The 17,477-nt window shown below is 43.6% G+C and overlaps 1 protein-coding gene across 1 annotated transcript in view; it reads left to right on the top strand.

Annotated features, from left to right (window-relative positions):
* Window positions 1-8,894: 8,894 nt before the first annotated feature.
* GABRA4 (gamma-aminobutyric acid type A receptor subunit alpha4) overlaps window positions 8,895-17,477 on the top strand; it is a gene marked incomplete at both ends in the record, with an annotated part of 33,126 nt that continues 24,543 nt past the window's right edge. Inside the window, 2 exons of the mRNA XM_084266691.1 lie at window positions 8,895-8,977; window positions 9,085-9,203. Of these exons, the coding sequence (XP_084122817.1) occupies window positions 8,895-8,977; window positions 9,085-9,203 (202 nt within the window). The remainder of the gene's footprint in view (window positions 8,978-9,084; window positions 9,204-17,477) is intronic.

The following is a 17,477-nucleotide window of genomic DNA, read 5'->3' as shown; positions in this document are numbered from 1 at the left end:
AAGTCAGGGTAGATTTGTACTTCATCTTTTTGGGCCGTGAGCTGAACTGTACAGCAGGGAAAAGAGCATGTATTGTTCTGGAGTAGTAAGACAGGGAAGACACAGATGGTTTTCCATGAGACAAGAAAGAGCACTTGTGAGTGCAGACCTCATCCATCCTGTTAAAACCATTCATCTTGTGAAGTCTGCCTCCTGGAATTGTGTGTTTCTACAATAATCAGCTTCCTTTTCATCCCCTGGGATTTCCACCCACTCATTTTCACCATCACCAGTGGAAGTCTTTCATTTGTCATGTCTGAAGTGGGCTAAGAGGTCAGGGAGGTGACTGTGGAAGCCTGTCCATGTAGCTGGCATATTGGCTAAGGAGTGTTTATTTCTCAAGGGCTGTTAATCTCTCTCTGATGCCTGTGTCCAGCAGAGAAATATTTAGAGCTGATTATGTATTAAACATCCAAAATGAGACACAAAGTCGACAATATGTCTAAGCTAACAAGGACATGAGTATTGGTTAAATACTGACCTATTTGATAATTCTACTTAGTATTTATATACTTCACATTTTTAAGCCACTGTATGCATTTGAACTAATTAATACCTTCAAATATCCCTGCAACACATGTAGGTCTGCTCTAAAATTAACAGAAAACTCAAACACGGAGGTCTGGGGATCAAAATTTTAAATGCAGATTTGGATATTCGGCCTCCACAACATCTGGGTCATTCACATAGAAAAGCCTTCGTATACATTCATGCATTTAGTATTAGCTACACTTGTTGAAAAGATTTGGCCTAAATGACTTATCCAAGGTCACGTAAATCAGTGGCAGAGCTGGGAAAGGAACTGAGGAGTGCATCGTCTGTAATGGTAACAAGCAACTGAGCCATAAAACTATTTCTGGTTTTAGGTGCACAATTACAATAGCGAATTTATTTTATTTCATTTCATAATACTCTTGAAAGATTCCATCTCATGCATAATATAAAACATGCTGAAACTATGGTGGATCAAGCCCATGGTGTATTCAAATCAGCACCCTCTGTGACTGTGGCCAGGAGGTTGTGTTTATTCTGTTGCAAAATATTTAGACTGGACTTGTCACTGTGTAGCAATTATCTGTTGATCCCTACGCTTGGGTAAAAGCCAAAGGGTATTGTACTTTTTTCACTCAGTCCCATAAGAGCAGAGTACCCTACCTTCATAAGAAATACTCCAAAGATAAGAAGATTGAAAGGGTGAGGATCTCCCTCACCTGATCTACCTGAGCTACCTGATCTAACTTTGAGGTTGGCTGTGCTTTGGGCAGGACATTAGTCATTGGACTAATGACTTCCAAAAGTCCCTTCCAGACTGAATCACACTGTGCTGTTTCCCTTTGAAACCATTGTGTGGGGAGGGGAAGAGACTACACAGTGGAGAGCAAGAACTGTGTGAGAGGACAGTTAGCTCCCCACACAGCTGAGGAATGGGATTATCTTCCCCTCACCACTGAGGACATAAAGCTGCTGCTAGGATACCACTTGTTAGATACCTCACTGGGTAAGTAGAGCAGGAGATCTGGGAACTGGATGTGAAAAGGGGTTAACAAGATACCTTGTCTGGCCAAATGGTCTCAGCTGCTGTTGTTGTCAGTGGGAGGGAACTGACACTGCACTCCCCAAGTAGTTTCCAGCTCCTTGCAAATGATACTCATGTATGCCTTAAATTACATGATGAAATGCTGAAGTACCATCAGGTGCTTCTTAATTTCCTCTTTTCAACGTGCTTATTTTGTCAGTGTTCTCTGGGCGAGATACCCCTGTGTCAATGCCTGTAAGACAAAGCTAACCTCTGCCTGGGGCCCACTGCTGCTACATTGCCTTTGCCTTTCCTGTGATGGTATGAAAATTCCCCTTGGTAGCTTTTTGAGATGAGTAATGCCACTCCATGCAACAACCACCAGATGGTAATGAAGAGCAGACTGGTTGTGTGTCTTCTGTAGATCAAGCGTATAACCATGATGGCAAATGCTACCTTTGCAAGCAGAGCTTACAAGTACAGCTCTAAATGCCAGTTTACTCAGCTGTTTACAGACCCCCTCAGCTACTGCAAGTGTCTTCTTGGCAGCTCTGTCTGCACAAAGCATCATTCTGTTTGTTTTTACACTAAAACATTTTAAAAGGAATGTTTTCTACCCAATACACAAATGCTGATATTATTACTGAACACAGAGATGTTATCGTTATAAGGAAGGTTTTGACTATAGTTGGTGTACAGCTATATAAGCTACCCCTTGTAAGGAGGTAGATGCAGAACACCTTTATGTAACTATGCCTTACTCCTTATGAAGCCATAATATTTCTAAAAATGTTGTGACATAGAGGATTTATCTCTTCCAAGGTAGAAAGGAAGGTCTCTGTTAATGTGTGTGCTTGACATAAGCAAAGAGAGCAGTGGTGGGAAGTAAACCAAACAAAAGCAAAGTATCTCTTCACTACTGAACATCATTGTCAGTGCAGAGGTGGTGCTGAGCATGGCTCACAGACACCCCACCCCCACCCCCCCCCCCCCAGCACCACAACATGAGGGAAGAGCAGAGTAAAAAGAGTTTCACCAGTATGGCTAGACCTGGACCTGGAAATCAGAGGTCAGCCCCACAGGAATCTTGAAATTCTGATGTCTCCGCTTTACTCACCTGCCTGCAAGATTTAGGGTTCTGTATGCAAAAAAGGCCTAGATCAAATTTTCAGGTTTTTTCTTCCCCGTTGTACAAGTGCATTGTACTTTTCAACTCTCCTGTTCTCTCTTTGAAGGAGAAATAGGGCCCCTCCTGCCTTTGAGAGACCTAGGCAAGCCAAACACCATGAAGACAAGGAGAAAATCACTGGAGCTGACACCAATGGCTTCAGTGGGAGTGAGGAGCCCAACCATGAGCTGCTCTCATGGGACCTGAGCGTGCTGCTGTCATGGGACCATGAGCTGCTCCCATGACATTTTTTAACTCGTTCTCTAAACATCTGCCCATGACTCATACTTCTGGGATTAATGGATGTGTAATGACTGGGAACGTGAAGCCTTCTAGGGAGGCAGTTCGTTGGTCCTTCTGCTCTCTTGTTCCCTCTGGGAGAAGGGGCCAGCAGTGGGATGCAGCTCTTAAAACTAGATGGTAGAGTGTGGAGGCTTTGCCTGCAAGCAATAAGCTGAAGGAGACCACAAGCAGGAACACCCAGCCTTTCTCCCCACTCTGTTGCCATGGCAGCCCCCATGAGCTGCCCCTGTCTCAGCCCCCTATCCCTCTCTCTGGCCTGGCTGCTGCCTTCCAGATCCCCTGTCGCCTGGCTGCCATGTCCTGCACCTCAATGAAACAGCAGGCTTTGTCCTTTTTTTTAGACAATATTCTCCCCAAGTGAAGAGATCTTCTCACCATATTTTGGGGGGATGATGATTTCAGATACAGAAACAGTACTGCTTCATTCCCCACACTGCCTCTTAGGAGGTGACAGTGACCTGTTCTGATGGCCCCACACCTCTAGGCTCCTGCTGTGTGTGTGATATGGGTCAGTGACGTGCGTGCTGGGGAAGCAGTAGGAGTTCCTTCTCTAATACCGTCCTGCAGAGAACACTTTTTGCCCCAGGTTGGCAGTTCCTGCAGTGAGTTTGTGCTTCCACAAACAAGTTTCCATTGCAATGCATAGAGCAGAGGTCCCCTTAAATATGAAGCTCACAGTTTACCTCCTTAAACATCCATGTGTCAATCACTCTCAGAATCTACATAAATCCAATTGCAATCAGTAATTGCAATATATATGTGTATGACTATATATATATATTTGGTACTCAAAGGATTTTCTAGCCTTATTCCAAGCAATCAAGGACATGTGTGTTAAAATAACCATGGTACTGTAGAACAGTCTTGTAAATACCATATGTCAGAGGAAAAAATACACGGCTAAATGCATGTCGGCATCAGTTCCTGCAGTTTCGTAGGAGTTCTGGCCAAGGAAGTGAAGTGAAGCTGGGCCAGTTGGAGGTTCAGCTTTACACTGAGTTTATGCCGTGTTTTGGAAGGACAGCTGAGCTGTTTATTCAGAGACCTGACCAGGAACAGAGCAGACTGGAATTAGGCTCTTGTACTGCTGCAGATTCCTTCCATGGTCTTAATTGTCTTGGGTTGTGACTTAGGCTTTTTGCATCTCAGTTCCCAGGGAAAAAAAAAGAAATAATACTACTTTATTGTGTCCAAGCCTTAAGCAGACTTACCTAGACTGTAAGTTCTTGACAGAAAGAACTGTGGCTGGTAACACCTTTGCTACACTGAATGCAAAAGAGCTGGGGATAAAAACTTTGTGATCAGGTACTGAAATAACTAGGAAAAAAAATGCCAGAAACACAGTAGGGACAGAAATCTGGACTGGATAAAGAGCAGGAGACAGTTTAAGTGTCTATGTTGCTGCTTCCTGAACAGAACTTAAACTGTAGTCAGTAGACCCAGAATTCAGGCTGCTTCAATGTAACCCCATCGCTAGAAGTGCAGTCAAGGCCCACAGCAGCCTGGCTTCCCCACGATGGAAAAATCTTCCCTGACCAGGTACTTTCGGCTTCTCCTGAGCTCCAGATCAAAGTCTTGATTAAGCCAAGGACAGGCGTAATGTTTGTGGGTTCCCATGGTCTCTTTAATGTAGGCGGATACAGGAGAGGAGGGGAGCAGAAGACCCCTTGCACCCTTGAGGAGGTGCAAGGAGGGGGGCAACAGACTCTCTAGTCAGCTGTACAGAAAAAATATCCATCTTTTTTTCTTGGCCATCTATCAAAAATGGGATTGGGGTTCATGTTTTCCAAATAATGGATATTCAAACCCCGACTTTTAAAAAGGATGTATGTGAAGACAAGCTGCTTGATCAAGACTGTAAGAAACTCTATTGATATAGGCAGAAACTGTAAAAAGTCCAAGAAATGAATGACTTAGCTATTTGGATAAAGAAACATTTAGGTGCTTGGCAGAAATCCTAGTTTTATCTTCTCTTTTCTAAGTGTTAGATGCTTTTAACTATGCAATATATAGTTGGGCATTAAAGATTTTCCCAGTCTTTTCTGTATAAGCTTGGCTGTCTTTATGGATTTGATGCTAGGACTAAATCAGTCAAAATCAGCTGAATAATGAAATCTGCTGGAGGAAAAAGATGTAACCTACAATTTACCTGTGTAACCTGTAATGTTTCTGGAATCCATAGTTTACAAAAAACCCTGGAAAAGCCAAATAATGCCTTCCACAAGGAAATTACTGACTGACTTTACATGTAATCCAATGGTAAAGTAAAAATGGGAAGATCTATAAAAAACTTTTCTGCTTCTCTGCATGTTGTGATAAATAAAAAATTATTAAGCTATACTTGAAGACCCATAACTTTGGATAAAACTGATTTTGAGCCATGGCCAAAATGTCTGCTTTGTTAAAAATCATTAGGAGGATACATCAGCACAGGGGCAGTAAAAAAAAAAAAAAAAAAGAAAAAAGAAAAAAAGTCTATTTAAGATATTCAAGTGCTTTCTGAGCATATGGAGCTGGGCAAAAATAGTCCCCTTCTTACAATAGTCCACGATGGGTGAGATTTCTTCAGAGAAATCTTGGAAGAATTGGTGGTAAAAGCTAAAGAAGCTGAGAACATGCCAAATTCAGCAGTTTAGGGGGCCATCAATTCAACCTGTGACCACTAAATCCTTCCTGGAGTCATTAAGTTCTTTTAGAGAGATGATATAACCCAGAAATTCTTTGAAGTGATCAAAGACCATTTGAAGCAGTATTTTTAAAGTCAGCATACTGCTGGTGACAGAGAAGCACCCTGGGAGTTTCTGTATGTGTCTGTGCTACAACTACATTACAAAAGAATCCAGAGTAGTTCTTAAGATGTAATTAAAAAAATGCTGAAATTAACCAGGGCAGTGAATATATCAAAAGGTATAAGGAAGTACCGAGGAGTGATTTATCTGGCTTACAGGACTGTTTAATGTTACTTTGAACTGGTTTATGTTCCCTTCAAGCCTTGTTCTGTAAAAGTTTCAGCAATACACAAAAGATAGAGGTGTTCAGATACCAAGGACAGCAATCTCTGGTTTCGGGATTAATTTTATTTAATTCCCGAGAGTCAGTGCTGCACCCAAGGGAGATACTAACCACTGATGAATGTGTAAAGCGTTTGAACTCATTCTCTAGATTTAGAAAAAGTGATTTCTCATTTAGTTTTAGCACTTGAAGGGAATAAATGCAACCAAGTGGCACCTGGATCCTACGCCAATATAACCTGCAGCAGGGAAGGTATGACAGGAGGGCACAATGTCCACCTTTACTTACAACAACCAACATGAGCATATTCATAGAAGCCATGAGTACTTCTCACCTGATGGTCTGGCATGGCATGTCCACTGATTGTTCAACCTGAGCTTACCTTTTCTGAAGAGACCAAAGGTGTCAGTAATATTCTTTGTTCTAAAGAACTTAGGGATCATGCAATGACCAGCTCAGTTCCTAAAACTGTTGGAAGGGGGATAACTGAGTGAGTTTCTTTGATTTCTACCTGTAGAAGAACTACTGGACCTACAGCATCCGTATTCCCTACAACTCCAGGCACGGATCTGAGAGAGGGTTAAGTGGGGTTAAGTGTTTCTCAGGACACCGATGTGGGGAGATCATTACTGGTGAATACCACTCGACTTTTCTATTTCAGTTCACGCAGGTGTCTGTACATATGCCGAAGGCAATAAAACAATCTAAAGCCGAGGGTGCCCCGGGCTCTGCCAGGGTGTTGTTGGCTTTCTTCCACAGCAGCTGCTAGAAGTGGCAGTGCTGTAGAGCCATGGCTTGCTCCGTGTCTGACTAGCCAGCAGAATTCTTCCCAGTACTCAATCACCATCTATTGCCTTTGTTTTAATTTCGCGAGTTTGGCTTCTGCCAGCAGAATTTTTCTGAGATATCCCTCGATCAGATCATCTCGCTTAGAAATATTTTCTGTGTTCTGCTACAAGAGGATTACTTTATCTTGCAAGGGACAGGAAAACTAGAGATTTTCTTTACTGGAGGCTGGTCCTAGGCATCTCCTTGGGATAGTCCGTGCTATAGCAGAAGACTCGTCCAGAAAAACAAATTGCATCACTGTACAGAAGACCAAAAGTGGCTGATTAACCCAGACGAACTTATCTCATATGGGGAAATTAGACTCCTTAAGAGCTGCTGATCCATCCTTCTGTCATTCCTGATCAGACTGCTAATGGAACCACCTCTTGCTGGTATGCTGGTTTTCACCTGTGTGTGTGGAGTTAAACAGGCTGTGCCTAGCCCCACGTCACAGCTCCTGTGACGTGACCTTGCGTGACATCCTACCATCTGCGTTGTCCAGGCTTGTAAATACTGTGTGCGTGCTGTCCGTAGGCAGGCTGCCTGCTCTGTGAGGTTTCAGCAGAGCCCTCATTGCTCCAGTGAGGCAGTCAGGTCAGCATCCTGTAAAGGTAGGCAGCAGATAAGGATCCTGCCAAAATCTGAGGAAGCAGGCTATAATCTGCAGAGGCCTAAATAGGGCTTTTAAAATTAGAAGAAGAAACTGACTGCCTAGACAGAGTTTTTTGAAAGATAAACAGCATCAGCAAGCTAAATGGATTTCAAGCACAGCTTTAATTGTTTTTCAAAGGAGTCAGCAAAGGGCACCCTTGCTGGAACAAGCTCCGAAGTACAATCAGGAAGATTTCAAGTGTACTGTAGTTTTGAAGATATTCAGGCATTTCAGTGCCGGGAGATACTGTAGTAAGTAATGAATAAAGCCTTTTTCTGTCAGCACTGACAGTACCATAGTCTTGGAGTCAATTATAGTACCTGTGCACTCCTGCACAATGAACTTCACTGTCCTTGTTAAGATTGACATGCATGCTGATTTCCAAACCTGTCCTTGCAGCCCACTTGATCAGAAGAACAAGTAGTTAAATGTCAATACCTATTGCATGGGGGACCCCCTCCCCTTTTCCCTTTCCTCTCTCCACCCAACCATCCCAACAGCCTGTGGCAAACCAGCAACACCTGAGAGTGAATTGTACTGTAATTGCTGCAGGATCCCTTGGACCTTGTATAATGGAAGTTATTTGGGTCACCAATTCTTGTTTCCTAATTATAGGAATTAAAGGATTGGGGGGGAAAAAACCCAGATATAATGTGAAACTATTCCCTTTTCCTGGCATTTTTGCTTTCAGAGACCCAGGATGACCCGCTCACTCCCACGCGTTTTGGGTGCGCTCTCTTTTAACCTTGAAGTCAGAGCTCTCCTCTGCTCTCCCCCCTCGGCCGGCTCCTCTTACACCGGAGCGCACGTTCCCCCCTGCTCCCAAACCCTCCTCACTGGGGGTAATTAACACGCTCCCCACCCCCCATCCCCCCCCCCCCCCCGTTTAGCTCCCCCCGCGGGGAGCACAGATGATGGGGACCAAGGAAGAGTTCTCCTCCGCGCCCATCAGCACGACCTCCCCAGCCACCCTCCCGCACAGACCCCACCACCGGCAGGCAACGGGCAGGCAGGTTTCGGGCCCCGGCGGCCGCCCGGAGGGGGCTGCGGCTGCCGCCCTCTGCCACGGGGCGGCCGGGAGGGGAGAGCGGGGCGGAGCGCGGGGCCGCGGGCGGGGCGGGGCGGAGGTGGGAGGGGGGGAGCGGCGGGGACCGGCGCCTGTTGCCCCGAGAGAGTTAACGGCGCGGGGAAACTTGTCTCTCCTCCGCCCGTGCCGGGCGCCTGGCAACCGGGGCGCCGCGCATGTAGGGCCGCCGGGGGCTGTCGCCGCCGCCGCCGCCGCCCCCCCCCCCACCCCCCCCGCCGGGCCCCGCGTCCCCCTCCCCGCCCCGGACAAGGCGTTTAACGTGCCCAGGCGTGAAGTATGGCATGCAAAGATGGTTTCTGCCAAGGAGCCAGCCATCGCCATGTCCTCGGGTCTCTCCATCGCCCTCCTGCACTGCCTGTGCCTGGCGACGTGGTGAGTACCCCCGGCGGCGGCGGGGGCCCCGGGGCGGCCGGTCCCGGTGCTGCTGCCCCCGCGGGCTCCCGGCGGCTCCGCTCACCCGTTCCCTCTTTGCCTCGCAGTCTCACCGGGCCGCCAGGGCAGAGCAAAAAAGAGGAGAAATTGTGGCCGGAGAATTTCACCAGCATCCTGAACAGCCTCCTGGATGGCTATGACAACCGGCTGCGACCGGGATTCGGGGGTACGGTGGCGGCGCGGTGCCGGCGTGGGTGGGGGGGCGTCGGGCAGGGGCGGGAGGCGCAGCGCTCTCCGCTCGTACCGACCAAAAATCGTCTCTCCCCGGCGTCCGAGACCTCTGGGGACGGAAGGGCCATCGGCGAGGTAGCGCCGGGCCCCAAAAGCTCTGGGGGCGCTGAGCGACCCCCGCCGCGGGGGCCCCGCCGGGGCGGGCCCGGGCTCAGCCCCCGCTTCGCGGCTCTGCCCACACCCTGGGCTGGGGTTCGGCTCCTGCGCTGGGAGGGGAGGGGGGTAAGAACAAGAAAAAAGCCCTGAAGCCGCGGTGCGTTGGCTTGAGGAGGATGGAGGGACCTGCCAGGCGCCCGAGTTCCTCCGGTTCTTGGCAGGTTTTGACCCCGAAATGCGTCGGATTGGAGCCGGGTAGAAACAAGTGTACTTTCAGCAGCCTAAGGGGTCAGGGCTTTGGTGGTTCTGTTCGATAGTTAGGGAAAACCAGAGCCCGGGTGGCGGAGTACACCAGTCCTTTACCGCAGTTGCTGGAATTACAGCTTTGATTTAGAAGTAGCGCATTTAATTGCTGTACAGGAATTAGAGATGGGGGAGTCTGGAATTTGCCTTCACCTGTGCTCTGCGTGTGGGAGTTTTGTGCCCCTGTTGTGCCCCAGGCTGTTAAGATGCAGTTCTGTGCTGTTGAGTGAGCAGGCAGGCTTGTTGTGTTCTTTATTTTGATGTTACTGTGTAGGGACTTGGAACCAAAAATCCTGATGAAATAAAAGTTTATTCCCTAATATGGAATCAAGACATGAAAATACAGAATTCAAAGTTAAAAGAAAAAAAGATTCAAGAAGAAATGCTACAGCCTTCCTCATGATGCACAGAGCTGTAGCGAGTGTTTCATAGGCTGCTTCCCATACAGGACTGAATGAGATCCTTGCGTAGGTTTCTGTTGCGAAATACTTTCTTCCTCCCCTGAAAGTACCTTCTTCATACACGTGATGCATCTACGCTGACATGTGTGCCAACACGTTCCCCACATGCCATACACAGTGCTCAGATGCATGATCGTGATTGTTAAAGGACAACACCTGGCATCGCTGAGCACTCCTTTATTATTTTGAGAGCATGGAAGAAACGAGGCCTTCCATAAGTTAGCTGACACGTTAAGCGAGAAGGAAGCTAAATTTATTAACACCCAGAGGGATGATTGGGAACCGGTAGCCTTTTGCAATTTAGTTTCTGTGGAGAGGTTACAGACACTTCTGCACGCGTACCAGAGATGTGCTATGTTTGGCATCATTTTAGGTTGAATGCCAACTAATTAGTCATCTAGCAAAGATGCTTTTTGAGCATTATCAGATTTCCAAAATTAAGCAACTACTAAATATGTAATATGACATACATTTTATCTGATTTTTATTTTAATACAGTTGTCCTTTGCAAGATACTTTGCAAGATTAGATCTTTTTTCCCCAGTAAGCATTGCAGACTTTCAGCAAAATGCTATCACAAGGAGAAAAAGTTCACTGTATCACCTTGAACTTTCATAACGGCAATACTGAAGTAAATGATAGAGGGAGGAAACCGTCCCCTCAGATTTCAGCCTGGGGAAAACACTTCTGGGTGAATTTTTCACAAAATGGGTATTATATATCGCTTGCTTTTTCTTCCTTATGACATCTAAACTGCTCATCTTTGAGTTTTCAACTTCTAAGTAACACATAGAGGAAAAAAAAATGCTTTATTTTTTGAAAATAATGCCTGCCTCCCTGGCTCCTTACAGCAAAAGTTACCTTCACCTGATTTGACAAGAGCAGCTTTAAAAAACCCTAAACAAACCAAAAACAACCAAAGAGGCATTTCTGCAATTGGTCAGGTTTGACTTTCTGACATAACTCAGAGTGATAACTAAAGATTAGATATTAAAATACACACTATCCAAATCACGTTTTCTTTTTCTTGTTTTCTTTTTTTTTAAATTTTCTGATAAATCTTTATGACAAATGGGACTCGCATCTTAAAAGTGGGTCACTAGCTTATAGCATAGCAAACAAAATGTCAGAGGGGATGCGAGTATTTAGAGAGGGAAAGTATAGTGTGTTTTGGTAACGTTAAAGCTACGTCACTTTCTGATGAACAGCAGAATATTTATATTTGTTTTATTCTTGAAGCTGATTCACCATCTAGTTTCCACGTGGTTCGAAATGAAATGAAAGTTTTATTTTCAGAACAAAAGGCCCCACAGAGGTCTGACTGATGCTGATTTTAAACTTCAAATCAGTGAAAACATTTCTAATTCTGGCGCAAATGATGTTTAAAATCAGACTTGGGGAGGTAGCCAAATTCTGAATTTTGCTGGCATCTTTCAGAGTTGCCACAAATAACAATTCATGAAGAATTTTTGCATGTGGAGTGAAGTAGAAAGCATTATATTATGGAGATTTCCTAAAATTGGATCCAAATTCTCCACGCTATCATTAATTAGCACAATTTTTGTTAGTTACGGAGGAGAAGCTGCTTGAACATGCTTACAAATGTGGAAATGGTCTTTCAGGAGGTTTTTGAACCTCAACAGCGTATATGGAAGCTTGTCTTGGTATTTCCTATGCAGGAGCATGACGTATGTTGAGGGTCAACAGAAGAATGAAGTTCCCCATGTCATTTGATTGACACCTTGCATTGCGAACTCACTTTATTAAATCGATATAAAAATCCTAAAAAAGTCCTGTCACTGACTAGGCATGGTGAGGTTTAGTAGTGTAATAAAAAAGCCCAGATGGTTTTATGAAAAAGGTTATTAAAGACCATTTAAGTGAAATTTCCCATCAAGTTTAGTGGGGAGAGGGAATCAAGCGAGAGAGAAGCAGAGAGATTTCACCTAGAAATTTAATGAAACAAAGGAGAATGAGAAGTTTTGTGTGTCAGAGGAAAAAAAAATGCTGTTGGCAAGACATTAAATGCTTAAGAGTTCTGATTTCAGTAGAAGGGAGGTATTTAGGGACTAAGGAATGAAGTAATGCTATATGATGCTTGAAAATAGTGTGGTGGAAATGAAACCAATTCTGTTCCCTACACTGTGTGCTCCATTTTATCACTATTCTGACTTGCAGAATGCCATTGGTAATGCATGGGGGTTTCCTGGTCCAAACCACTCCAAGAGATCGTAAGAACAAGGTGTTTACAGATGTACAGATACACACTTACAGTGTGATTATTTAAAAGCATTATGTGCTGGAAATCTTCAAGAGTGTTACCTCAGTGCCATTTTGATTCAGATGGAAAACTTTGAGGCAAAAGCATTTCTAGTCATACTTTGGCTACAGTTTTCATCTGCTTGTTAAAAACTTTCTGTATGACACAAAACAAAGGAAAACTATAGAAAGTTGTATACCCTGGATTGTCTCTCAAACTCCCCTTGCTTGCTTTCTACTGGTGATGAGTTTCATCATCAGTAGAAGTCCAGATGACTTTTTGAAAGGAGCATTATATGCTTGAAGTTGAAGACCTGGGTCTGATTTGCCATTTTAAATATGTGTGTATTTAAATACTTAAATACGTAAGACATAAGTAAGCATCTGATTCAAGCCTGTATTAGATCATAACTTTAGAAAATATATCTTTGAAAGTTTCATGATACTTTGAGAGGAAGGAGTGGGGGGACTGGAGCTAGTGAGGACAGAGTCACCGTGTGCTCCTGTGTATCTGCTAATTTTAATGATTTTTTTTTTATTTCTTGTTAGGTGTCCCTTGTAGAGAACATCTCATCTCTAGTGCCTTGCTTTTAATGGCCAATTTTATGGCCAAAGCAAAGATGGAAAGTATTGCAGAACTTGCCTTCTGCCCAAGGCTGTTAGATGGACTGCGAGACCCACTGACTCTGGCTCTAAATGGGCTGACAGTGTCACACACTGTGTGTTACCGGCTCATTGTGGTGTGGTTGCCCATCAGTTGGTGAAAGCTGGAACTCTCTCTCCTCTTGGGTTGTTATTTTTGGGTGGTAGTCTGGTATGAGCTGCAAGTCTCATGGGTAGTCTGGTATGAGCTACAAGTCTCATAGTCTGCTAACAAAATGGTGATAGGCCTGTGGCTTTCTGTTTAGAAGTTGCCACTTACACTGGCTCATGAGTAGAAGGAACAGGATCATGTTCATTCCTTTTTCCTTTTTCTTTGCTTCCCCTTTTCATATTCTTTCTCATGATCTTGTACCTGTGAAAGTGCATCCGAGTACTCGGTGGAATTAAATCTGTTGGCCATTGTCTACCTGCAGGAGGGTAGGAGAAGGCTTCTTTGACCCTTCTAGGCTACGTGATGTTCAGCTGATGAACAGCGTTTCTGAAGAGTTTCACTCCCTGTCAATGTGACTTCAGTCAGAAGATAAACACAGAATGCCTTTGAAGAGAATTGAGGACAATTTTCTGGTTTTAGAGAACAGGAAAGGATCTATGTGATTATCTGCTCTTTTTAGGAACTCACACGTACCTTCAACGTTCCGTCGCTCAGCATAATAGATGATGTAATTTATTTTTTAGATTGCAAATGGACTTAAGTGAGTACTGTAAAGTGAAGCTGAGCCTTATTTTCCCGGCAGTTGTCCAGTCTTCCTCAGCTGGTGAGAGTAGATGACTCAAAGGCTTAACAGGATGTAGTGTTAGATACCTGTAGTTGGCTGATTTGAATTTGGCTGAGGTTAGTAATGCTTGAAGTCATTACCATCTGTCTGTTGTTCAGTGACCTGTATAAAATTAGCTGATATTCTTAGTCCAATTCTTACTAGACAGGTGTCCACATCATGAAAACTGGCACCAGTGTCAAGCTTGTTGGCTGTCTCAGCAGAGATTATTTCAGCAGAGATTATTTGCTGATGAACAGGCAAAGGAACAGAGTAATCGCCCCTTTTCTGGAGGTAGGTTTTTCCTTTTTCAGGGTCCAGACGTGCTGGTGAATGAACGTATGTAGAGACACAGGTTACTGTGTACTTCTGCATTTGTTGTATTTGCCTTTTGGTAGAGAACATAGCCCACGTGTTTGGATTCCACATGAATTTTTAAAAAACTGCCCTACCTAGCTGTTTTGGCATTGTAACAGAAATCTTACATACAGCAGGTGTTCTCTGCTGTTCTTTCTGATAGCATGAAACGAGAACATGCTTCATATGATGGCAGGGTTTTTTGGGTGGTTTCTTTTTTTCATTTTTTATCTAAAATATACCAACCCTATCCAGACAGCAAGAATTTGGAAAGAGGACGCTCCAAATCTTTCTCATGCAGTTATATTTAAACATAAAATCTGTAGCAACTACTTCACAATTTTTTATTTTTTTTTTTTTTTTTTTAGATGCAGCAGTAGGAACTGATGTAATATAATTTCATGTAGCTTATGTATCCTGGGACTGATCTCATAATAGCAGCAATAACTGCACTTTGCATTTAAATCCGACTTTCTACGTTGAAACCATTGTACAGACTTGTTGGCTTATCTTCCCGATCGGTTGCGTGACTCTTGATGGCAAAATTTGCAATATACAGAGAGCCTGTGCAGGATCTGACTGTTTACATACAGTGGAGATCTCTGCAGTGACAGTTGCCTATGGAGACGCGGGGATAATGGAGCCCAAAGTCTTTCGCTGGGAGCTGTGCTGCAGTTCAACCCATATGTTGGCATAAAACGCATGGGAGAGCTGTCTTATGTTCCTCTTCGCGAGGTTAGGGCCTGGCATCGCTTCTCCAGCCCACATGTAGCATCTCTATCTAACACTGAACTATTCTGGCTTTTTGCAGGGGTTGCTTTTAATCCTGCCTGAGATTCTTTAAAGTATATTATCTTGCAAGCAGTGATTCAGACTTAACTGTTCCCACTGCAGTGTGTAGGACTCTCCTCCTATTTCATTGACATAAAAATACACACCAGTGTGTTATAAATAGCTCTTCAGCATTCCTGAAGATTTCTGGTGGATCGATGCTTTCTGAACATCCATTGAGGGATCAGCCCAAATGGTCATTCTTGAAGTTAACTGGCCTTCGTACAACTTGTTGCATTTTATCACCCCTAATAGAGTGTGAAGGATTCTAATAGGATCTTCTGCTTGTAGAGCCTGCGTTGATTAAGTGGTGCAAAACGTTCTTTTTGGAGGGCTGCTTAAATCACCAGAAAAGTAGGTTAGGTGGTTACAGATCTCCTCCTTGTTGACAGGAATTCCCACGATTAATAATAGTTTTTTTTAAAAAAAGAAGGATGACTCACTATTTGTACCCCCACTATTGTTACCAGCTGGAGTTAAGTTTTCTTCTAGAACAGGAAGAATGAGAGAGGTTTTGGTGTCGCCATAGATACTCCTGGGTTGGCATTAAGCACTCAAGTGTGCTAGAAAATCCAAGGTTTGGCCTTGGCAGTTGTGAACCAACAACGTAAGTGGAAGATGCGGAACACGACAGGGCTGTCATTGGAGAAAAAGCATTAGGGAGGTAATCACCTTCGCTGTCCCTCACTGCCGTCTTCGCTCCTACCAAACATCTTCATTGTGGATGCAAAGCAAGGACTTGCATGTCAGTACTAGCTTGATAACTGTTACGAAGCCTAAAATATTTCTAGATCCTCATTCATTTGCATTTTCCAGTGGCCCAAAATGGGACTTTTAACACGTGCTTTGTCACTGTGCTGCCATCGTGTCGGGCAAGCATCTGAAAGCGAACTTTAATTTCAACCTTATTTTATGGCTTCATTATAATCCGAGAGTTCCCGCTTCCTTCTTTCTCATGGGTCCCACTAATAAATAAAGGTTTGGGAGGAGAATAGCAGCTGCCAAAGGGTGAACTCATAGTTTTAGTCCTGTGCCGCTGCTGTAAGATTTCTAATAGCATTAAATCATAGGCTCACTGATGTGGAGATTAGCTTCTTGGTTTTAGCCCTTCCCTTTTCTGAGAAATTAAAAAAAAAAAAAAGAAATTGCAAAAAAATCTCTGAATGCTTATTGCCCATGAAGCTGTAATCATTTAATGAAACAAAAGAAATCAGTGCCTGAGGAGAAGCAGCTCAGTGCCCGTGGGAAAAATCTGTCCCTCTGCCTAATTTGATATGATTATAAAATTAATGTTCTGATAGCTAAAGAAAAGAAGATCTTGCCAGAGGAAAGCAGTTCAAGGTTTGGGTTTTGGGTTTTGGTTTTGGGTTGGTTGGTGGGTTTTTTAGGACTGTTCCTTTTTTGTTTCTTAGATTTAACAAATAAAACAGTTCCTGAAAGGGATTCAGGAGCTGAGAGGAATAGTCAGTATTTTCTTATTACTGAGAAACAGAGACTAATTTCTACATGTTCTTATTACAGCTATGTGGGGAGAATGAATGGTTTGTTTCTGTAGGACTTTGATTAAAGTACAGGTGAAATAAATATTTACATATTTAAACCAACCCAAGATAAATTGCAGTCTTGTGATTATGGGAGGTCAGATATGATTGGATCTCTTCTGTTTCTGTGTACAAGTATGATTTAGCTTTTCTCCATGTTTTTCTAACTTTGCAGATCAATGTTTTCACTTCTGGTATCTTGACAGCTCTAGTGAGAGTTTTTCCAAACTCATGGAGCATTTCTGTGCTCCAGAAATGATTATGTTTGGGAAATGTCATTGGACTATTCTACCGGTAAAATGAGTGGTCTAACCACTCATGGATTTCCATGACCTTATGAACGAACACATTGTAACTTGTAGAAAGGGGAACAGCGTGTTACCTGGAACTTCAGAGGTTTTCCTTAAAAACCTCTTCAAGGCAGACATGCCAAATTATCCAACTTTCCAGGACCATTATGATACCAGCTAGTGTAGGGTGATTTTTCTCTAGATTTCATCTTGAAAAAATGCCCTTCTGTGAAGCTGTTAACTTCCAGCAAAGTCGTTTTTTGACATTTAGCTGAAATTCTCGTAGCTGTTCTTCTCTACATAACTTGCAAACTGTTTAGTGAGATAATTTTACATGGTTTTACTTTACTTTTTGTGCAGAGTTTGACACTTGTTCTGGGTGCAAGAAATGTAGGTTCCCTGTTTTCCAGTTGCTTATTTTTTTTCTCCTTTTAACATTTGATTCAAAGTGACGTCTGTGAGCAGTGAGGTTTTTTGTTTTTTATTTTTTTCTGCTGCTCATAAGTATTAAGTCTTTCCTCCTTTCATTTTTAGATTGCAAATACAATGATAAAGCCTGAATTAAGAAACTTGAGCCACTTATCCTTCTTAGAAATTTGAGTTGAAGGTGTTTAGAAACCCTGGTTGTGAATTTGTAGATCATACATTGTTTT

Source organism: Gallinula chloropus (assembly GCF_964237585.1).
Source record: "Gallinula chloropus genome assembly, chromosome: 7".
Taxonomy (NCBI): Eukaryota; Metazoa; Chordata; class Aves; order Gruiformes; family Rallidae; genus Gallinula; species Gallinula chloropus.
Note: the sequence above shows the minus strand (reverse complement) of the source record. Positions and strands in the feature narration are given on the sequence as shown.